The sequence below is a fragment of the Heterocephalus glaber genome, unplaced genomic scaffold, assembly GCF_053883595.1.
Source record: "Heterocephalus glaber isolate CG9 unplaced genomic scaffold, H.glaber_assembly_v1.0 deba00000621, whole genome shotgun sequence".
Lineage (NCBI taxonomy): Eukaryota > Metazoa > Chordata > Mammalia > Rodentia > Bathyergidae > Heterocephalus > Heterocephalus glaber.
The window spans coordinates 18,295,706-18,319,509 of record NW_028258153.1 but is presented as its reverse complement, the minus strand read 5'-3'; the positions used below and the strand labels follow the sequence as shown (position 1 = coordinate 18,319,509).

Below are 23,804 nucleotides of genomic sequence, written 5' to 3'. Positions count from 1 at the left end.
TTTGAGTCATTACAGCATGGTGGAAATTTATGCTTTGGAGTCAAACAGACCTGGGTTCCTGACCCAGCCCTGCTTCTTAGACTTTAGACAAATTATTTAATTTCTCCAACCCTCAGTTCCCCCATTAATAAAGAAGAGAATTGCAATTGTCAGTGTTTATTACTCTAATGAAATACCTAAGGCAGGCTACTTTATAGAGAAAAGAAGTTTATTTAGCTGATAGTTTTGGAGGCTGAAAGTCCAAGCAGCATAGTCTCCCTTATCACATCAGGATACATAGAGTCTTGGTGGGAGACTGTGTGAGAAGGGGAGATCATGCAGCAAGTTGGGAATCTAGAGAGCTGGGGTGTGTAGCTTTTTAATAACAATCTCCAGTGGTAACTTATCAGGATCCCAGGAGAGCAACTGTAAGCCCCTCTGAATGCATTTGACTCCAATGACCTAACAGTCACTCACCAAGCCCCACCTCCTAAAGGCACTGTCACTCCTTAACATTCCATACTGGGGACCAAGCTTCCAACACATGAACCTTTGAGGGAAATGTGCCATTAGGAGGTGGGTCAGTGGGGGTGTGGGCTCAAAGAGTGTGCTCTTATTCTTGGCCCTTAGCTCACTCACTGGCTCACTCCCTCCCCCTCTGCTTCTGGTCCTCACAAGGTGAGCAGCTGTCCTCTGCCAGGCCCCTTTGCCATGAGATTTTTGCTTTGGAGCCAGCTGACCATGGCCGAAATGCCTGCAACCATGAGCCAAAGTAAATGTTTCATATGGCAGGTATTTTATTCCCGTGACAGAAAAGCTGACTAATACAGAGGATCACTGCAAAAGTCAGTGAGCCTTCACCTCCTTGTATCCAAGTTGCAGCTCCTCAAAGGAGTAATAGTAACTGGCCTGTCCATGTTGCAGGGTTGAATATCACATAAAATAATACAGAGGAAAGCAGTCTGAAATGTGTAAACACACTGTAATTATTAAAGCAGGTGCATAATAGGGTTTAGCAATTGTTTTCATGCTATTGGGAAGGATTATAATTAACATTTTAATTCTGTCTCTGTAGTTCTAACCTTTTAGGATAAAATTTAGTTATTGTCTCTAAAAGTAGTACAGGTTCCCTCACCCAACCCCTCCCTTTAATCTGTGATAATTTACTTCTGCAGAAACTCCTGTTTCTGCTCTGTGACCCAGTGAGGCCTTCAGAATTTTGTGACAAGCCAGGTGTAGGGGCTCACACCTGTAATACCAGAACTCTGGGAGGCTGAGGCAGGATGATCAAAAGTTCAAGCCCAGCCTGGGGAACTTAGAGAGACTATATCTCAAAACAAAGAATAAAAAAGGGCTGGGGATGTAGCTCAGTATAAAAGCTCTGGGCTCAATCCCTAGTACTTGGGGAAAAAAAGGCTGGGGAAAGAATTACATTTGACTCAGTAATTATTGCTAATAAACACAATTCTTCCAAGTTTTGCAGAGCACATATCACCACAAATCATCCTGACATACTTGTTTAGCCCTTTGTGCCAATGTATACACACACTGAACTGTGGGACAAACAGCCTAATGTTTGTGAAGTGAGGGGGATTAACTGTTTTTCAAACTTATCCTAGTCTGTCATGATTTCTAATTAGCATCCATTTCCTTTAACAAGTTAATTTCAGGTTTCTTTGGTGGTTACCTTTCTTCAGATAGTCTCACACTTGACATGCTGATAGGTTTTTTGCCTGTCCAACTATTCCACTGGAAAGGTCTGTGATCATTGTGCTTTTGGCAATAAATACTTTTTCTTTTCCCAGGAGTACTAGAATCAGTCATTCGGTGACTTCTGAAGCTCCAACTAGTCTGTTCTTAGGAATAAACACTGGTATATTTAGCACAAGCTTACAGACTTGTTGTTCGTGAACTTGCAGATTGCTCGTGACATCATGCGCAACTCTGCCTGAATGCACACCGCTGTCCTGAAGTTGCTCTCTGTCATTGAGTGCAGGCAGGTCACTGATGGTGACAGGCTCCAGGAAGGGCTGCCACTACCTGTGCCACTCCATCTTCTGACTTGTCATAGCTGTAGCACCCATTCAACATTTCTCTGCTCAACAGAAAATACAACTTGGCAAAAGAAAAGTCTGGAATACTTTCTTCATCTATATCTTTTTGGTGAGTGAGTTGTGACTTGTCTCCCATTATCTAAGTAAGAGAATCAGTCCAAAAAAAGGAATGTTTCTTTCTTTAGGAATCCCTTCATGTGCTGAACATCTTTTAAGAATTTTGTGGCTATGTATTAAATGAATAGTTGAATTATAAGGAAGAGCAAGCTCCTCTGAAATTAGAACCATGTATATTGTTGGAAGGTTTTCTTTACTTTTTCTTTCCACAGGCACAGGACATAATGCAATTAATGAAAAAAATTTAACCTCAATGTATATTAATATGTAAGGCACACACAATGCATATGTGTGTGTGTGATTGGTGATTGAGCCCATGGCCTTCCCTTTGAGCTACATTCTCAGTACTCTTTCATTTTTCATTTCGAGAAAGGGTTTCATGAAATTATTACATTGCCCCCACCATGGTTTTTTTGTTGTTAAAAATAGTAGATTGAAAAACCAGGGCCTACAGAAGCTATAAAATATTTACATTTTTAAAGCATTGTTAATAAAATGAAAAAATATATGACAGAGACAAGATAGTCCAATAAACCTAGAATACTTATTATTATGCCCTTTACAGAAAATGTATGCTGGTTCTTGTGCTATGTAGAAAGTACCAACAACAGAGGCTTCCTCAGGATCTTAGCCCATTTGGGTCAAATGCCTTCCAAATCTAATACTTCTTCTCCTATCTTTTGGTTGTCCCTGTTTAGACCTAGTTTTGTCAGTGGTTTCAAAATAGGTTTTGCTCTGCCACCTGAAACACGCTGTGGCAAAGAGAGGCTGTATTGGACAGTGTTTTGTCTCTGTGACCAAACTACCTGACATACACATCCCAAAAGAAGAAAGGTTTATTTTGGCTCATGGTTTCAAAAGTTTCATCCCATGGTTAGCTGGCTCCAAGGCAGAAACATCATGGTGGAAAGGCACTCTAGCAGAAAGCTGCTCATCTCATGGCATCCAGGAAGAAGAAAGAAGGGTAAGAGGATGAGACACAGAGGAAGAGGGAAGAAGGGTGGGGACTGGATATACTCTTCCAAGGCATTCTCCCAGTAAACCACCTTCTCCAATGAGGTTCCTCTCCCAATAGCTCATTCATCCATGAACTCAACAATGGGGTAATCTTTGATGGGGTTAGCACTCTCATCATCAAATTACTTTTCCAAATTTATACTGCTGAAGACATGAACTTTTGGGGGACCTCTAAGATAAAACCATAACATTCTACCCATGAGCTCCAAAGGCTTGTGTCCATCTCAGCATGCAAAATGCATTTCTTTCATCTCCAGGAGTCCCCAGAGTCTCAAAAGTTCCATCACTGCTCAAAATTTCAAGTTTTCGGGCTGGGGATTTAGCTCAGTGGTTTCGCTGCCTGCTGCACAAGCACAAGGACCCGAGTTCAATCTCCAGTACCAAAAAAAACAATACAAAAAAAATTTCAAGTTTTCTTCTGAGACTCAAGGCAAAGTGTCAGCTGTGAGCTCTGTAAAAATAAAAACCAAGTTACAGGTTTCCAAAATATAATGTCACAGGGTAAACATTCCCATTCCAAAAGGGGAGAATAAGAGATTACAGAGTTATGAGACCAAAATTAGACTAAAACTGAGCATGGAAAATATTAAATCTGTGAGCTCCACGTCTGGCATCCGGGGTAAATGATGATGAGATATGAGCTCCAATAGGCTTGGGTGACCCCTCCCCTATGACCTTGCTGGTTGCTGCCCACATGGCCTTTCTCCTGGGCTGAAGCTGCTCACTGCCTGCAGCTTTCCTTGGCAACTTCCCCAACTTTCTGGGGTCTCCATTGCAGCTTTGGGTTCATTCCTATGGGTTCATGTATTGCCCTCTTAGGGGCTCCTGGCAGGGACTATAACCCTCTCACAGACTGCCTGGTCTCCCAGGCCTTCCTGTGAAATCTGGGTGGATTCTATGACCCCAGAACTCTTGCATTCTGCACACCTGCACAACTAGCATGACATGGATGCTGCCAAGCTCTGCTGCCAGGATGAACAATAGCTGGTTCCCCTTGGGCCATGGTCCCTGACTGTCTAGACAATTGACCATTGGAAAAACTTCCTTAGGTGTCCCTAAGTGAGTAGGGTATCCTGAGGCTTTCTTCTCAAAGCAATATCTTTCAAACAACTTTTACTTACTCTTGAGCCCAAGATAGGCATGCCCTCCGTTTCACACCAAGATACAGCCTTACTCTCAGTATTGTGTGTGCATGTGTGCGTGTGTGTGGTGCTGGGGATTGAACCCAGGGCATCGTGCACTCTCTGCACTCTATTGAGCTATATCCCCACTCAATTTCTCAGCATTTTTTGATAGGAGAAAGATGATATGCATATACATGAATACAGAGCAAAGCAGTAGGTGTAAGTGATTGAGAAAATCATGAATATTATGAAAGTACAGAGGGAACTATTCAGAAGGAAATTCTATAACAATAAAAATTACAAGCTATATAATGAGAATACTACTAATCTAAAAAATTGACCAATTAAATAGTCACTCTGGTTTTTTTTTTTTTGGTACTGGAGATTGAACTCAGGACCTTGCACTTGCAACACAGGTGCCGGAACCACTGAGCTAAATCCCTGGCTTAATCATTCTGTTTCTAACCTTACACTAAATGCACAGGTTAAGGATTAAACCTCCAGTAAATTTTTCCAATGATAATTATTTTGCCTTCAGTAACATGTGTAAACATTAAAGTTCTATAAACAAATGCAGCTTTTAAATTGTAGAGCATAAGGCAGCATCTCTCTATAAACATAAACACCCTCACTTCTTATTAGGAACTGAATTGAATCCTCATCCTGTGCCCCGTCCCCCTTGTGTGACATGGTACATTAAGACTGGTAGCATTGATTCAGTCCAGGTTGGCTGAGAGGTTTATTTACTGGAACAGGCTCTGAGAGGCTATCACTCAGTTGTGAGAGGTACCTTTTACATAAGTTTTGTCTGGGTACCTTTCTCTTTTCATCTCCTTTCCAGCTTCCTCCCTTGCAGGCACCCTTTCAGGATACACGTGATATCAAAAATAAACTGGGGAAATGTAGCCAGGACACTCTAGTCTTGAGGGAGATGACTCAGGAACAGTGACCTGCATGTAAGAAATCCAGGCTGATTGGAACGTTCACCAGCCTGCTGCAAGCCTGACTCTGTGTTATGTGCACCTCCTACTAGTTTATTCATTAATCACACATTTTTCCAGAGATATTCTGGACTTCAAGCACTGGGCTAGGTTTTAGGGAGTAAAAAGGTGAACAGAAAGGAAAACTCTTGCTGTCCACATATGGGATGGGGTGGGGTGGGAAGCATCAAATAGGAATAGATAGATATGTGGTGATAACATTGTAGTGCTGATATAGAAAGAGTGAGCTAAAATTAGTACTGACTTTCCAATAGCTGGGCCATCCTAGGTCTGGGCATGTGTGAACTTGTGTGTCTGTCTTTGTCCCCCACTTTTGTTTGGTTAAGTGAGGGCAGAGAAGATGGCTCACACTGTCCTGACTTGGCCATGGTGCTTTTTATCCACATCCTTTCTTTTAATCATGGAATTCTTTACCTCTCTGCTCCCAGCAGATGTTTTTAGTTCCGTCTTAAATACAAATAACAATACTGTAATTACCCAGAATGTTACTGGTAAAGTGAAGAGAGGAATGCTTGCTTTATGGGAGTCTGGGGCAGAAATAATTTGAGGCCACAGATACAGCAACTGGTGACCCACCTAGGTCGGTGACGCTGGATTTAATTCATTTCTTTACAGCAGCAAGAGAAAAATACCCCTCTTTCTTTGCAGAAGTCAGGATTGTGTCTCAGAAATAGAAACTTTTCCTCCTAAATATCTTCCCACCTCCATTGTTACCAAACGAGGAGTTCCCAAGACAGCTACTACTCAACTGTTTTCTAAACTGTGTAGTTCTTCCCAGCCAGAACGTCTAAGTCCTGCCTGAATCCGCCGTCAGACTTGGAGAACTTTGGAGTAAAGACCTTCCAGCTCCCTCTGCTTTTCTGAGTTCCCGGCACAGGCGGGGGATTCCTGCCGGACGCCAGCACCCACCAGTTTGCGACGCCTAGAAGTGCTTCCCAGCTGTGAACCCACTCACTGCAGATAAGCTGAATGAGGAGCAGCACTATTTTTACCGCCCGGGATGCAACCCTTCATATTTAGTTGCAAGAAGGAAATAAATAAGGATGGAGAAGGAAATGCTTGGCCTTAGTTTTGTTCGAGCAGGAAAGACTTGGGAAAGGAGGGGATGCATCTGAAGTCTGGGGTGGTAGAGAAGACAGATCGATTTCCTTTACTGCTCGCTCTATAAAGGACCTGCCTCTGGTCTGCGAGCCCCGCACTCCCCTTTCTTCCCCTTGCCCAGCCCCCATAGCCGGCGGTGCCACCGTCACCTCGGATGCCACCCGGGTTGCTGCATCACTCTGCCGCTACCCACCTTGCCCCTACGGTAAGGCATGCGCAGTGCGCCCTGCGCGCGGCTAGCTCGGCAGCAGCACCCGGAGCCCCGCTCGGCGCGCTCCCGGGGCGGGGCGCACACCCGTGCCGCGCGCCCCCGTGCGCCGCCTCAGCATCTTTAGGCCCGGAGCAGCCCCCATAGTCTCTGGAGTGGCCGCGCCTGCCTTGGGGACTCTCCAAGTTGTTGGGGCGGCGAGGACCCGGGGGCTGCTCCGCAGTGGGCCGGGGAGGGGCTGAGCGCAGAGTCGGGGCGCGCGCCGCCCACCGCGCCCCCTGCCCTCGGCGACACCATGCGCGCCCCGCCGGCGTGACCGGCTCCGCCCGCAGCCACCCCGAAGCCCAGCCCGCGCTCTCGCCGGCCACACGGAGCGGCGCCCGGGAGCTATGAGCCATGAAGCCTCCCGGCAGCAGCTCCCAGCGGCCGCTCCTGGCGGGCTGCAGCCCCACCGGCCCCTGCGGCGACCCCGCCGGCCCGGAGCCCGCCCGCGCCCCTGCCCGCGCGCCGCCCTGCCGCCTGCTCCTCGTCCTTCTCCTGCTGCCTCCGCTCGCCGCCTCGCCCCGGCCCCGCGCTTGGGGGGCTGCTGCGCCCAGCGGTGGGTATGGCCCGGTGTCCTTTGCGTCGCCTTCCCTGAGGGCCCTGTGGTGGCAAGCGAAGGGCACAGGGTCCGTGCGCTCCGGACGCGTCCCCGGCTTGGCCTTCCGTGCCTCCTTGCACGCCTCTCCACCCTTCCCACCTCCAAGCCCGAGTCCATTCTAGTTCACTTTTGGAAGTCCATTTTTGTGGCATTCACTAAAAACCTATCCCAACCACTGTCGGTCCCACTGGGAAGGATTGAGCGGGTCCTTCTGCGATCTTTGTGCAACTTGAGGGGGGAGCCAGTGACTGGGAAGTGCAGAGAAGCACCAAGTTGCTTCTGGCGTGGTGGAGCCCTAATAGGAATGCGGGGAGGATGGAATGATAATGATGGCTATGGGTGGTTTCCACCGAGTTCATTCACTGCGGTTGGGATTAAGGTGAGCGAGACATACTCTAGGGACCACAGAATTAAAGTGCAGAAGACACACCCTGTTCACGACCTTTGGTTGTGATTTTCAAAATGCTGGTCATTATAATGAACATTTAAAACAATATAATAGTGGTCAACACATTGGCAATTGGAAACCAGTGAGGGCAGAAAGCTGACCTTGGTAGGAAAGATAAAAAGAAACTGGAAAGCTGCCAGCATCTGTATCCCTCTATGGCAAAGGGATTTTGCTCATTTCAAAGTTAAAAGAAAAGTGAATTGTCCATTTTGTGAAATGAATTAGTTAACCTTCTGTGTGCAGACATTCAGCACTCAGTTGTCTTAGGAGTGTTCTCAGCTCTCAAATGGGATACTACTAAGCAGAGTACAGTTGGGCTTTTGTAGACCTAGAAGGGCTAGAATTGAGGGTCAGGACCCCTGAGCATGCTCATTTAATGACTCTTCCCTACATCCATTAGTCCCCTCCCCCTAATATTTAGACTTGAGAAAATGTATACATGATTGTGATGTGTGGTTGTGTAAGCCTTATTGCCTATTAACCTATCCCAGGCCATTTCATGTTGCCATAACTTGCTTTTCTGCTTCTGCACTTTTTACCTGCTTATAAATGGAAAACTTTCTTCATGCAATTAATGGAAAAGATGTACTCTAGTACTTTTGTATTTATGGGGTGTATATGTGTGTGTTTGTTTGTGCTTCCCGCCCCCCAGCTCCGCATTGGAATGAAACTGCAGAAAAAAAATGGGGAGTCCTGGCAGATAAAAACAGTACATTGCAACAGAATAGCAGCAGGAATACCAGTTACAGCAGTGCAATGCAGAAAGAAATTACAACGCCTTCAAGACTCATATATTACATCAACCAGGACTCGGAAAGCCCTTATCATGTTCTTGACACAAAGGCAAGACACCAGCAAAAGCATAATAAGGTAGGCAGGAGGCTACCAGGAAGAGTTTTCCTTTGATTTGATTTTCTGCCAGAATCTGATTTCACAGAATTTACTGCAGCATTTTATTAAGAAATTAATATTATGACAGGGGAGAAACTGGAGAGAATTAACTTGGGATCTACTGGGATAGGGATGCTGTTGGTTTCCCTTCTCTGACTCAACTGGAACTTGAATTTTTGAATGTCCTTACAAACTTGACAGCTGAGACATGACCCATGTGTCTTTCAAGTGTATTGGGGTCTGAACAACAGAGTGAATGTGTTCATGGTCCTGACTTGTTTCTGTGAGCCTTCATGTAATTGTGCAGGGTAAACGTCCTCTCCCCCCCATCATAGAAAACCTGCTTTCCGTCTGTACACAGAAGCTTGCTGGAAGAGGCTATTGGCTGCAGTATCCCCAACAGCCTTTCCATTTAGAACTTGAGTGTTTAAATCTAGTTTTTCTCTCTTGAATTGATCAGTAGGAAAAAAAATTAATTGCCGTTATATTTTCAGGAGGTAAAGAATTTGACATTCTAAAAGATTATGAAGAATAGAAAAAAGTTCCTTGAGTACTATGAAGACCAGTTTTGGTTGGCCTAGTCCTTTGAGACTTAATGTGCATTGCTTATGAGCAGTTGTTTCACCTTCGGGTGGATTCAGAATGTGGCACTGATATTTGAAAAGGTATTCAATGGAAGACAAAGATGTTTAATAGCCAAAAAGTTTAGGGACCCTTTTTCTTGCTTCCTATTATTTCTTTGAATTAATAATATTTTGGACCCCAAGTAGTTTTACAGAATAAATGTTTGGTATCTCTGTTTTTATTAGGAGCAGGACATATAGCCTGTCTGTTAAATATTCATTTTGAACTATATCTGTTCAGTTAAGGAGAGCAGTAACTGTCTAACCATCTAGATTTTAAGAGAAGCATCTGTGGTTTATATCATCATTTTTATTAGTTTTCTGAAATATAATTTAGTGGTAAGAGTATTTATCCACATTTTGGAAACAGGAAGACAGAAGCATAAGGCTATGGGGTGACCCTCCCAAGGTTGCAAAGTGGTTAATATAAAGTTCAAGAGGACCAAGACAGGTCTCTGAGCAAATGCTTCCTTTTTATTGAATTTGGTGGCAAGTTAACTTTGTTTCACACTTTTGTAAAGTGGCTGCTGCCTACCTTTGCTGAGATAATGAGTCTCTGTTCTCTGCCACAAGTATCTCTGTAATTTAGTGGTCTGACTAATAATACATCATGTCTACCCATTTGTCATATTGATAGGAGGAGTGGGTGTTATCTTCAGGAAGAGACATCTAAGGCTACCTTGGAGAAAGGCATTAAGAAGCAGTTTTATAGCTTTCCTAATAAAAGAGGCTTTGGTGGGCCAGGGATTTAGCTCAGCAGCATAGTGGCTGGCTGCCAAGTATGAGGTCCTGAGTTTGATCCTCAGTACAAAAAAACAGAGAGGCTTTGGTGGTTAACATTCATTCTCAAACTGTAGCGCCTTTGCATTGGGTGTTGGAGGAAGACAAAAAGCTGTCTCAAAGCCCTATTTATTCATTTATTTATTTTTGACACTGGGGATTGAACTCAGAGATTTTGTGGTGAGCTACATCTTTGGTCCTTTTTAAATTTATTTTGGAACAGGGTCTCATTCAGTTGCCCAGGCTGGACTTGAACTTGTGATCTTTTTGCCCTAATCTCAAGTGTAGCGAGGATTACAAGTGTACACACTGCCCTCCACCCCATGCTTTCAAAGCCTATATTAAAGAAATCTCCCAACTCCTCAGATAAGATGTGAGAGAAATTTCAGTGAAACTTCTTCCTAATTCAGGTGTTGCAGCTATGACTAATGCTTGTCGAACTTTATGTGACTGTTTTGTTTGTGGGATGTGATTTGACTGCAGTGTATCTAACTTTCTATGATAAAAAAGGTTCAAACTTTACCTGCCACTTAAGTAGTGGAATAGATTTCTCACCATGGAGCACTTATTTGCTGTTGGCATGCTTCAACCTCTCATTCCCATCCTACCCTGGTGGTTTGGTGTCTTTTTTACTTTTGAAAAGAATGTTCTTACAGAAATGATAATTGGGAGCACTTTTATTTTTTCTTATTTATTTAATTCAGTGAACATTTATTGTGCATTTCTCATGTGCAAAGCTGTGTGCTAAGGATCTGCAGATAAGATATAGGGGTTGCAAGAATGAAAAAGACATGATTCTGTCATCCAGGAGATGCACAGATGACATAAGCAAGATTTAAAAACACATTTCCATACAAGTATTAACAGTGTCATTCTTATTTACTCCCTCCCATTAAATTTCCCTTTGTGTTCTGGGATTTCCCTTTTACTTCTGTTTTTAAGTATCTCGAACAAGTTGACAAAAAGTATTCTATATATATATTTCTGTTGTATCTCAGGATGACTTGCTTCATAAGAGTGAGAAGAGATACCCTTGTAGGCTTTACAAATGTTTCATAGAGAAAGTATAGAATTTCATCATTTTTGCTTTTATAAAAAGGAGTTTGGACTTTTATATCTGTGTACTGTGGATCTGTTTTCCTCCCCCTGATTCCGTTGCCCTGAAGCAGATTTTGATGAATGCCTTAGAAATGCTGAATCACTGCCTCTTTCCTGGATCCCTAGATTGGGGGTAGAGGTGGAGAGCAAAGTTCCCAAATATAGGTTGCAAAGCCAACCTCCACATTTGTGTCTGAAGAGGTTTCATAAATACTCAGTGTTGATGAGTCCGCTTACTTAGCAGCCATGAAAGTTAAAATGTTTATTAACTCTTTCAAAATTGGGGAGTTTGAAGGAAGATTGTGCCAAATACCTCTGTACAAACTAGTGTTTCTGAAAAACTTTCATGTTGTCAAAGAATGTTTAGAAATCTTTAATCTCCAGATGGGGTGGTATATAACCAATTGTCCAAACTATGCTACTTTTGAGAGAAGTGGGTATACTTAATAATTATGCTGGGTTAATGGCACATACCAAGAGATTCCAGAGGGATAAGGAATTTATAGACACCTTAGATCTAAGTGACTATGTTTTTTGATTTTTGGTGCTTACTCCAAATTCAGATTTCTTTATAGAAAGTGTTATTTTCTGATGACTTATTATAGTTTTTCTAACTACCTAAGAATTTAATTTACTATCACATAGCAGTATTAGGGCCTGAAATGGAAAATTTAAATTTTGTGTTGTGTAACATTGTGAAATATCTGTTTGGTCTTCATCAGACTTCCTGTCACATAGCTCCTAACACTCATGGAGTCTCTGGAGTGACGAGTGCCTGTCTTCTGTATAATAATGTGATAACTGGTGGCTGGGGTCCTGTGGGTAGTTTCAGGGTGTGATCTGGCCACCAGAATGACCAAGGCATGGTTGAAGGGTTGAGACTTTCACCCTTACCCTGAGAGGGGCTGAAGATGAAGTTGATCCCTATGGCCATTGATGTTACCAGTCATACTCACAAAGTGAAAGTTTTCATAAAAACCCCAAAGGCCTGGGGGCTTTTGCATAGCAGAACATGGCGGTTCCTGGAGTGTGGTCACCTGGAGAGGATGTGGAAGCTGTGTACTCCCTCTCCCATAGTTGGCCCTGTGTCTTTCTTCCATTGGGCTGTCCTTCTGTCTTTTGTGATGTTCTTTAAAATAAATCAGTAATTGAAATGTTTCTCTGAGTTCCAGGAGCTGCTCTTAGCAAATGAATTGACTCTGAGGAGGGGATCATGGGAGCCCTGATTTTTTTTTTTTGGTACCGGGGATTGAACTCGGGTCCTTAGCTTGCGAGGCAGGTGGTGGAACCACTGAGCTAAATCCCTGGCCCGGGAGCCCTGATTTTATAGGCTGTGAGAAACACTGGACCCACTTGGGTCTTGTGATTGGCATCTGAAATGGGCATCTGAAGCCTTAGGAGACTGAGCCCTCATCCTGTGCAATCTGACAGTCTCCAGATGTTAGTGTCAGAACTGAATTGAATTAGCAGACACCAGCCTGTGGGATGGGGAATTGGTCAATTGTGGGATGTGGCTTGGTGTGTGGGGAGAAAGACCCTATACCTCTGGTGTCAAGAGTGTGTGATAATGAAGAAGCAAAAACATGGCATTTTTCTTCTCTCTTTGTTATCTGGATTTACCTTTTTCACTTACAGACTTTCATGAGCCTAAGTGGAATAGAGTGAATACTAAACATAAGCATTTTATTAGCCATTTATGCAATATATAAATAAACTATACATTTAAAAATCAGGAGAAATACTTTGCATTATTTATTCATTCTGGGATAATCAGGTCAGTCAGCTTCTAGGAAAGTTCAGGAACCTTTTCATAAAAATTTCCTTTGGTCAGGCCGGGGATTTAGCTCAGTGGTTCTGTTGCCTGCCTTGCAAGCGCAAGGTCCTGAGTTTGATCCTCGTACCAAAAAAAAAAAAAATTTCCTTTGATCAAAAATTAGTTGGCTTTTGTCTCCTTTGTTAGATTGATTCCTAGATATTTCATTTTTTTGGATGCTATTGTGAAAGGAATTGTTTCCTTAATTTCTCTCTCAGTGAGTCTGTTATTTGTGTACAAGAAGGCTATTGATTTTTGAGTGTTTACCTTGTGTCCAGCTACTCTACTGAATCTGTCAATTAAGTCTAGAAGTATTTTGGAGCAATTTTTTGGGTCTTCTGTGTAGAGTATCATATTGTCAGCAAACAATGACAGTTTAACTTTTTCCTCTCCTATTTTTATTCCTTTTATTTCTTTCTCTTGTCTAACAGCTGTGGCTAATGTTTCCAGAGCTATATTTAACAGGCTAAATGGATGCACATTGAGGCCATACTCTTAAGAGAAATAAATAGAACACATATGTGTAAATACCGAATAGTTTCTCTGGTGTGAAAAACTAAAAGTGTAAATAAGGTTCAAATGATATAATTGATAATGTGAAATAGGAAGAAAATGTCTAAAGGAGTTGGGGAAGTGGGAAGGGTAGGGGAAAAGAAAGAAGGGAAAAGAAAAAATACGAGAAAAAGAAAAAATGGAAACAAAGTCTCTGTAAATAGGAAAGGGCGGAGGGGGTGACGGGAGGGCAGGGGAATGGGTAAAAAAATAAGAACCAAGATACATCATGTAAAGGTACAGGATCCCAATGCTGAATGTAACTATTTTATACCTAAAATGTACCAATAAACTTAAAGATAAATTTAAAAAAAATTAGTTGGGTTATATCCTGTTGCCTTAGGATTTTTTTTTCTCTTCTGATTTGGAAATGACAGAAGAGGTATAGTACGAGGCGTAGCCCGAGGACAGGGGGAAGGTGGCCCAGAGTTTGGACGGGTATGGAATCTTTCAAACACAATTACCTCCTGCCATGCACTGACTTTTAGGTAGAGGCCTTATCTACTCCCCACCACTCCAGATTAAAGAGTGAAAAGAAACAGAAGTTTAGTGAATTTGATTTTTATTTATTTACTTTTTTGGTGCTGGGGATTGAACCCAGAGTGTTGTGCATGCTTATAAGCACATGTTCTACCACTGAGCTATACCCCAGATCTAAGTGAAATTAGAACATGGTGATTAAACTTTGTATTCTGCTCTAGGACAAGACTGGTTCCACATTTTGTGACTCTCTAGAAGCCAGCTGCTCCATTTTTCTTTGTGTGGAACAACAGAAAGAGGAGTGTGGGACAAGGGTCCCCAGTCTTTCCCGTGAAATGTTCTTACACAGTTTTAAAATTTTGAAGCATATATTTTTATGACCCTTATGTTAGGAATCGATTTTAAGAAGTCAATAGAAAGTCCCATGTTGTGGAACATGGGGAAAAATTCTCCACTGGAAGTTTCTTTCACAAGCCCAGGTTGTGGCTAAAGAAATGTTTTAAAAATCTTATGGTTTATATTGTGGAGATGCCCATGCTTTTTCCTTACTTACATGAACTTGATTGTTTGACAAGCCTGTATTGTCACAGGGCCCTTGATTAGATTTGGTACATTATCAATGCTTAGATTGTAATATAAACTTTTGTATTTGTTAACAGCTTTTCCATCATTACAAAATTATGGTATACAAAATTCAGACTTTTAATGGTTTTACTTGCAAAGCCTGGCACCTAATAGGCATTAAGTAAATGTTGGTTGAAAGAATTGTTGAGTGAACACTCATAGTGTGATGGTTTCTGAAAAATTTCATGTTATAATCAAATCAAAATTTAAAAAGAGCCTCAAGATTCTATTATGTATTTCTAGCACTGTGCTGGGGCAGTAGGAAGGGTAGCTTTGGTCTTAAATTTTTGGTACTGCATAAGCCACATTTACTGTATGCTTATAGTGTTTAAATTGCAAGGTCCTGAGTTCAATCCCTGATATCAAAAAAAAAAAAAAAGAATTTGAAAAAATACCTGTATAGTAGCCTTTCCTTATCTATGATTTTCCCTTTAGCAGTTTTAGTTACTTGTGGTCAGTTGTGGGTAAGAAGAAGAGTGATGTAGTACAATGAGATATTTGGGGGGAATATATTTACATAATTTTTCTTACAATATATTGTAATTTTTCTATTTTATCGTGCTGTTAATCTCTTAGTCTAATGAATAAATTAAAATTTTTTTTTGTATAAATTAAATTTTATCATAGGTATGCATGTATAGGAAAAAACATACTCTGTGTAGAGTCTGATATTGTCCGTGGTTTGAGGTGGAGGTCTTGGAATGTGTCCCCTGAGTATGATCCCATTACTGCCACCTACCATTAGGGGGCTAAGTGGGAGCTTCGTCCTAGTTTCTGCCATTGTTACCAGTCCTGCTCAGTGGTGGAGCCAGGTGTGTCTATCCACTGGTATAATTTCTGGTCAGTCAGATTCACCTCTGTTGGGTGTTCAAGTTTCGTTGATTCTGCAGACAGTTATTGAACACCTCTTTTGAGACAAGTGCTGCACTAGGCCATGGGGAAAATGGGACACATAACACGGTCACTACTTTTGCTCACTGTGGGGTGTTAGAATGCAGGCGGCTGGTGATGTGGTTCGTGTCTGTGCAGTTACTGGCTATAAGACTGTGCGTGCATAGAGGGGAAAATAACCTTTGCCCTGGGAAGTCAGAGAAAACCTCATAGAAGAAGAACTGGGCTGGCCCTAAAGAGCCATTGGAAGACAGGTTTGGTAGGAAGTGGCAAGAGGAAGCGCAGGACAGCAAGGCAGGGTCTGCAGATGCCTGGCCTGGCTGAGGGCAGCTGCAGGAACCACACAGGTGGGAAACCTCAAAAAGTCAGGCAGTTGCTGTTACATTTGTAGCCAGCAACAACAACAACATCCAACTTAATTCTCCAAAAACCCAGGGAAAGGTATTTGAATATGTAGCAGTTGAGATTTATACTTAGTTGTCTTTTACAAAAGACTAACAATTAGTAAGCAGCAGCCGGGTCCGGTTTTAACAGAGGTCTTTCCCTGACAGAGCAGGAAGGAAGGTGGGAGGTGTGGAGACAGGAAAGGTTTGGATCTATTCCATGTCACATGGTGAGTCCTGGGCAGTGGTGAGGTGAATACATATTGATTGAATGCCACTCATGTGTCTCCTCGGGGATCTTACCATCCAGCAGGAGGGGACAGACCACAAACACAGTGACAACATCACCAACATGAATTCAGGCACTGACAAGGTAAAACTGTGGAGGATGGTGTTGGTGGCGGCGGTAGTGTGTGGCATTAGTGGCCTTATGTGAAGAGGAAAAGAGGAAAGTGCTTGCACACTTTGTCTGTCTTGCCACGTGTCACCCTCAGCCGTGTTATAATGCAGCAAGGTTCTCTCCAGGTACTGGCACTATGCTCTTGGATTTCCCAGCTTCCAAAAGCTTGAGCTAAATAAACATGTATTCTTTATAGGTTGCCTAGTCTGTGGTATTCAGTTATAGCAACAGAAAACAGACCTAGACACCTTGTGCCAAACACTCACTCTGCATTGCTCTTGTTTGCATGGCCTTTGTGGGCATTGGAGTGTGAGCTTTGAATCTTTTGTTCCATAAAGTTCACACCTTTTTGATTATTTCACCCTGGATTAATTTGAGCAGTCCATAGCTGAGCTGTGTTATTGAAAGTCTTGCTTCAGTGTGGATCCTTAAATTAAATACTGCTTTCTGTTCTTTGTGCTCACGGGTCAACTCATGCTTGCTGATGTAGAACTACTGGTGTGCTGTGTTCACTTGTTCTCAGGCTCAGTTAACAGGGTGGGCCACTCTCCTCTTTACAGCCAGTCAGAAAAGAACCCATAAGGCTTCACCCCATGGCATTGCCCAGGGCTGGTGGGTTCACCTGGCATGAAGATAGACCAGCAGGAAGAGAGCTGTCCTTCCTATTCTCCCGATTTTTCATGGCAGTACTGTTGGCTTCCCAGCCATCCAAGCGTGACCCTTGGAGTCGTCTTCCACTGTACTCTCTCCTCCATCTCCTGCCTATAAATAGTTGCTCCTTAAGTCCTGATGCTGCTCCCCGAATCCCTCCCTCCTCCTCTCTGCATTGTGCTCCTGTCATTCCCTCTTGTCTCTTTCTGTGTCAATCCATCAGCCCTGCTGCTGACAGATTAATCTTCATGGAACCCTTACCTCATCATGTGACTCCCTTTATCTGCATCCAACAAGCAGAATTTCAGCTGGGTAAATTTTCCTTGTAGAGGGGAGGAGAAGGTGTAAAATTCTCCGGAGAACTCCTGCTTTCCTTCTCACTTCACACACTTGCTGTTCCCTTCTCCTTTCAGCATTTTTCCAGGCCTCTTTATCCCAAAGGTCAATCCAAGGTGGGAGGCAGTTTTGTGTGGAGGATTCCATTTGTATCTGTACACACTCTGGGGCCACTTGAGGAATACCCTTGTGATCCATGTCAAGAACCTAATCTGCCAGGGTGTTCTCACTCACAAATTCTGTCCAATTTCTGTTAGATTTCTCCTTAAGAAGATTCTGCCGTGCCCACCTTTAAGATTGGCGTAATAATTAATTGTTCCTGGGTATTCTAAATGAAAAAATTTCCTTCCTTTCAAGATTGTATATAATCAAAAGGGTTTATTCATACACAGCTTTCAGTCCATAATTGATACAGATGCCCTTTAGCTGTGTGAGACTCATTATTCATGTAATTCATTCATTCAAAGCCCATTGATTGTCTGAATTTTATGGTTTTACAGGGTAGTCTATGTGCTTAGAGATTATATAAATTCAGTAAAAATTTAATCGAATCTAATGCTAGAAATTTTATTATAAAAATTGTAGAATCAGTTATTGTATTTTACTCAGAATAATGAGATGTTAAAGACAATCATGCTCATTCATGGAAAATTTGAATAAAATTCTCCATCACTGGGCTCCCATTCTGGAGCAGCTATAAATTAGCTCGATATTTTGAATGAAATTTTGTTATGAAGGTGTCTCCTCTGGCTAGAGTGGGCAGAAAGAGGCTAATTTCCTCATCTAGAACTTTAGAGTTTGATGAATTTGAGCTCTACTTTCAATTCTATTGTGAAATATTTGTTAACAAGATCTACCTCAACTCTCAATGTTTTTCTAAGCCACCTATTTAGAGATGAAAAAGATGGAAATTCAAGCAGTTCTCTACTGATAGACACTAATTATGGAGTGCTTAAGTTCAAATAAACCAATGAACAGAAGTATACTTTATTGCTCCTGAGTTCTGATCTGTAATTATATAGTTAGGGACACTCACCTCTTGCTTATCCATATGGCAGTGTCCACTGAGGGAACTGTCCTGCTACATTTTTAATTCTAGATGGGAACAAGGTAACATATACTTCCAGGTTACCTTCTTTGGCCTCAGAGGGGCTAAAAGATTATATTTAAAAGTAGTCAAATCTAAGCATAACAAAAAGCACTCCAGAACAATGGAGAAATTGGTTTTTGAGTATCTTTTTCTAGTGTCTCATCCAAAGCTTCCTTTCACTTAATGTGGACAGTAAGCAATTTATTGTATCATCTTGTAGTCTGGGCCACTTAATTGGGGCCTTTGTACTGTCTTTTAATTGTCAATAGCCCTGCTAATACCATACATATAATAGTGGTATTGCAAATGGAATCCATTAACTGTGTAAATCAGTCAGTGCTTAGAGAAGTTCCTTTTCCCCTGTTTGTTTCCTTGCTCTTTACTTTTTCAACTAAGTGAGATGCATTAAATTAATCTGCGATGCAACTCTTCAATACCTTGGTAGTAATAAATATATAGCATTTGTATTGGATCTGCAGATTTATTAAGGCACTGTCATATGTGTATATATATGTCATCTATCTCTCTATCTATCTATCTATCTATCTATCTATCTATATAGAGAGAGACTCACATGGTCCTCACAGTGTAACTACCAAGATGATTATTGTTTCTTTGCTTGGATGAGAAGACTAAATCCTAAATAGTCAGGTCAGTTGCCCAGGCCTTGAGAATTATTGGCATAACCAGAATGACCTTGGCTGTAGACTTCCAGGATCTTGTTCTCTTCTCACACTTCCTTTGGTTGAACAGGAAAGTTTCTATTCCTTTTGGATCCCCTTCCTCTTGATGATAAGGACCTACGAGCAAGTGACACCTGACTATGTACATGTGTACACACCCACACATTCTCCCTGGCATTCCTCTGCAAACAGCCTGGCTTCTTGCCATTCAATTTTTTTCCAAAAGAGTACTCTAGATAAATTTCTTGCTTAAACTGCTGGGATTCATACAATATTTGGCTTATCTGCTTACCTTAATTTTCTTTTTCCTCTATCATGTTCTTCATATACTGAACAAGATAGGTCCTGTTTGGGCTTTCTAGATCATACGTCAGCTATTTGAACCACTCTAGAAGTATCTTTTCTGTTTTTGGAAAATATTTTCTTATACTGTATATGAATATGCAGTAATCTTTGAAATAAGCTGAATTTAGTAAAAACTGGTTAAGTTATGCTTGAGTTTTTACCAGTTAAAGAAATGGTATAATGTCCATTTTGCCAACATGCAAAATGCAGTGTAGCCAGTGTTTCTACATTGATGTGATATTTCAATTCAAAGGAAATCAGCATTTCAGTGATCTGATATATCTTTGTATTTGTGGAATAAACATGATTTTTTTCTAGGCTGTATGGAATGACAGAGATTGCTCTTTGACTTTTCTTAGTACTTCTGCTGTTTCATCATAGAGGAAATAGGCCTAGGATTTAAGGGTCAGGGGTCTGAGAAATTTGTGGTTACCAGCTACTTGTGCTTAGGCAAGTTGCTCAGTTCCTCTAAACCTTCTCTAAGTCTCAACTTCTTTATAAATAAGGCAGTGTTAAGAGTTCCAACCCTGGAGACTGTGCTGGCCTAAGTGGGATCACCAGCGTAGGGTGCCTTGCACAGCGCCTGGCATTTGGAAGTACTCAGTAAATGAGACTAATTATTGACCAGAGGCCTAGGGAGTCCAAGTTGTGAACAGCTCTTTTGTGAATACAAGATTTCTTTTATTAAAAAAAAGAAGATAGGTTTAAGGGTAATCATGAGGATCTTTGTGGGGAGGGTGGTTCTCCAGGTCTTCCAGTTTTATGGCTGCCACTGAATTGGATTGATTCACATCAGGTGGCAGAGAATTTAAGGAGTAGCTGTGTGAACAGGGTGTGCATGGTACCTTAGATGCTGCAGTCTTGTGAGCCATGCTGAATATAGAAACATGGTACTTGTACACTGGGAGAGAACAGGAGTTTCCCCAGGCGCTTGGCAGTAATCAGGGTACTGCGGAGCAGCCTTGGAAAGCAGGTGTTTTAGAGAATTGTAAGGTGAAGTATTTTCTTCTCGGAGCTAATTGTCAGTGTGGGTATGGTGTGGCCCCAATTACTTGTACTTTAGTGTACATTCTGACGATAATTTCCATAAGAAATGTCCCAATTAGACATCTGTTCACTTCTCTTCCCCTTCCCCAATTCTCTAAACCAAACCAAACTCAAGAAATACAGTACTTTCATCTGTTGTTGATGGTTTTCTGCCTTTGGAGCAAAATGGAACAATGATAAAACCATGAAAGAAAGAGTAGTATATAGGTCTCCTAACCAGAAAGAGAGTTAACAGAGTAAAAGTGGCAGATCTACAACTCTGTTGTTATTTGGACACTGGGAAGTAATTGAATCTGCTGTAACCAGGATTTAAAATCTTGGGCTGTGCATCTTAACCAGAAAAAGTTCACACACTGATTCTCTTCCTCTTACACATTACGGCGAAAAGGAGTTAGTGAAGTCCCACTAATGACCTTGATGATTGCTATGAGCTATCCCAGGTGACATAGCGCACTTCCATCTCTGCACGGCGATCAGACTATAGTTGGAATATTCATCACTGTCAGGCGGCAACAACACCATCCTGTGTTCCCTTCAGAACAAGTGGGACCTTTAAATGATGATGTCATCTTGTAATAACAAGATGTCTTTATTATGGTATGTAAAGTAGTTTTCAGAAATGTTGCATTTGTATTCTTTTTCCTTTCCAATTAATTCAATCCATATTTTTCTTTTTATTTGGGGGTAGTAACCTTTTTAAGACCTACTGATAGCCCCAGCATGGTGGCAGATGTCTGTAATCTCAGGACTTGGGAGGCTGAGGCAGAAGGATTGCCAGTTTGAGGGCAGCCTGGGGTATACAGCATGTTCAAGGCCACCTTAAAATACATAGGGAGACTCTGTCTAAAAAAAAAAAAAAAAAGGCCTATGGATGCATTTATCATTATTGACCAAATACTATGTTTATAGACTGTCCTGTGTGTTTATCAGATTTTAAATTTGTCTTTCCAGTTTAGTTTTTTGTGGATGTTCCCTGGGATGTTTTCACATTCTCGTGTGTTAAATGTTTATGTGCTGATTTGACTTATTTCAATGAAACGCTTGCTTGGGATATAATGGTAAGAATGTTAGCCCTTTCTTAGAGAGCACAATCGCTCTCTTGTTATCTAGACTTACATTCCTATTTGTCACGTCTCCAGTGCTTGTCTAGTAGGCAACTCAAGCTTACCCCATCCAAATTGGGACTCTTAATTCTAACGTCTCTGACTCCAACCTGTCCCCACCTCCCATCTGCCTAAAGGGAACGTCATGTTCCAGGCTCAGTGTCACTTTAAAGCCATTGGATCTCATTCTCCTTTCAGAAGCTGCTGGGATCTGACCCCTTCTCCACTGCTGCCCATACGATCTCATCCATTGTCACCTCTTGCTTGTGTTGTTACAGTGTCTTCCCAACTCTCCACCCTGCTCTCCCCCCGCCCCCCACGCTGGCCCTTGTCTGTTCTACACACACCAGGCGGTGTGACCCTTTTAAATCCCATCTGGATCACGTCACCCCTCAGCTCAGCAACCTCCTGGGGCTTTCCCTGTGCTCAGAGTGACTTTGCCCTTCCACTTGTAATGTGGTCACTGAAGAAAATTAAGCTGTTACTGGTTATTAAGAGTTGGAGAGCAGGAAGTGCTTTTTATGTTATAAGATTTAGCCATTACTTTCACTGATGGTTTAATAAACTAGGGCCGGGGATTTAGCTCAGTGGTGCTGTGCCTGCCTCCCAGGTGCAAGATCCTGAGTTCCAGCCCCGACAGTTTATATATATATATATATATATATATATATATATATATATATATATATATATATTATATAAACTAGCTGAGCATAGTAGTGTGCACCTGTAATCCCAGCACTGAGGGAGGCTGAGGCAGGAGGGGATTGTAAGTTTGACTTTCCCAGGCAGTTAAGTGACTTAGTGAGACCCTGTCTCAAAAAAAAAGGCTGGGTTTCATTCCCCCCAATACTAAAAACAAAAACAAACAAACTGGTTTGATCCCCCAAACTTAAAGCAAAACCAAAAAACGTAACTGGCGTACGTATTTTTGTTCAATTCACATTTTAATTTGAAAATTTTATTTTTCTAATTTCAAATCTTAGACTATGTAGTAAAGAAGATTAGGTAATTTTTTATGGTAGTAACAAAAACCAAAACAAAAATGACACCCGAATGTGTTCATTGACACTGTGACATATTCAGTGTTGTCTTTCACTACCCAGAAATGCTTCTGAAGTGTCAGTGGCTTGGGAAAGATTATCCTGTCTTGCTTACCAAGGAAGAACTTCTCAGTTTGGCTTCTCAGTTTGGCAGGCAGTGGAACAAGGGAAGGTTTACTACGATGGTAGGAGTGAGGACCACTCACTGCTTTTTGGTTTATTTGTTTGCTTTTTGGCTGTGGAAGGGATGCTTCCTTACTTCTTGGTAGCTGGGAAAATTGCTTGAGGACAAAGAAGAGAAGCTTCATCGTGCTGATAAAAGTCTTCAAGAATTTTGTGGCCTGGGGACATAGGTAAAGGTGAAAGGAAATAGATTGCACTGCAGTTTGGGGATTCACAGGGGGAAAGGGGGGTCACAGAAAGGTGGGTACAAGCTGAGATACTGAAAAGAGAATTGTTCACAGGAGTATTTGGAGATTTTATACTTGGAGCTGAGATTTGATTATATGAATAAAACAAATGAGGATAATGTTTGAGAGCAAGGAGGACAAGTAGTTCAGTTTTCGCATGATTAAAACTTGTTTACAGAACATAAAACTTACCATCGAAACTTCTAAGTGTACATTTCTGTGATGCTGAGTACATTCACACTATTGTGCAACCTTTACACCATCCATTTCCAGAACATTTTCATCTTCTTGAACTAAAACTCTGCCCATTAAACACTTAACTCCCCATTCCTCCCTCTCCCAGCCACTGGCGACCACCATTCTACTCTTTGTCTCTGTGAACTGGCATGCCTGGTACCTCATATATGTGAAATTGTCTAATTGTTCTCTCATGACTGGCCTGTTTAATTTATCATAGTATCTTCAAGGTACACTCACTGTAACGTGTATCAGAATTTCCTTCATTTTGAAGGCTGAATAATATTCCATTTCCTCTCTATACTACACTTCATGTATCCATTTAATCCATTGATGGACGCTGGATTGCTTTCACCTTTTGGTTTTTGTGAAGGATGATGCTGTGAATATGAATGCACAAATGTCTGTTGGATTTCCTACTTTCAGTTCTTTTGAGTGTGTACCCAGAAGTAGAATTGCTAAATTACATAATAATTTTATTTTTAATCTTTTGAATAGTCACAGAATCTTCATATCATTTTTTGCAACAGTGGCACCATTTTCCATTCCTACTGGTAATGTTCAACAGTTCCAACATCCTTACTAACACTCATCAGTTTCTGGTTTTTTTTTTTTTTTTTTTTTTTTTTTTTGTT

The 23,804-nt window shown here is 41.7% G+C and overlaps 1 protein-coding gene across 7 annotated transcripts in view; it reads left to right on the top strand.

The window, feature by feature from the left end:
- The window catches only part of Adam23 (ADAM metallopeptidase domain 23), a 227,888-nt gene that overhangs the window by 33,902 nt on the left and 170,182 nt on the right, over positions 1-23,804 (top strand). For 3 of the 7 annotated variants that reach the window (XM_087206242.1, XM_087206237.1, XM_087206239.1), the window contains exons 1-2: positions 6,716-7,199; positions 8,342-8,559. The exons of 1 other annotated variant lie outside the window; for it this stretch is intronic. In XM_087206242.1, the coding sequence (XP_087062368.1) occupies positions 6,998-7,199; positions 8,342-8,559 (420 nt within the window). In that variant the 5' untranslated portion in view covers positions 6,716-6,997. Of the gene's footprint in view, positions 1-6,714; positions 7,200-8,341; positions 8,560-23,804 lie in introns of those variants that run through there. 3 more of the 7 variants (XM_087206238.1, XM_087206241.1, XM_087206240.1) reach the window with 2 other exon arrangements.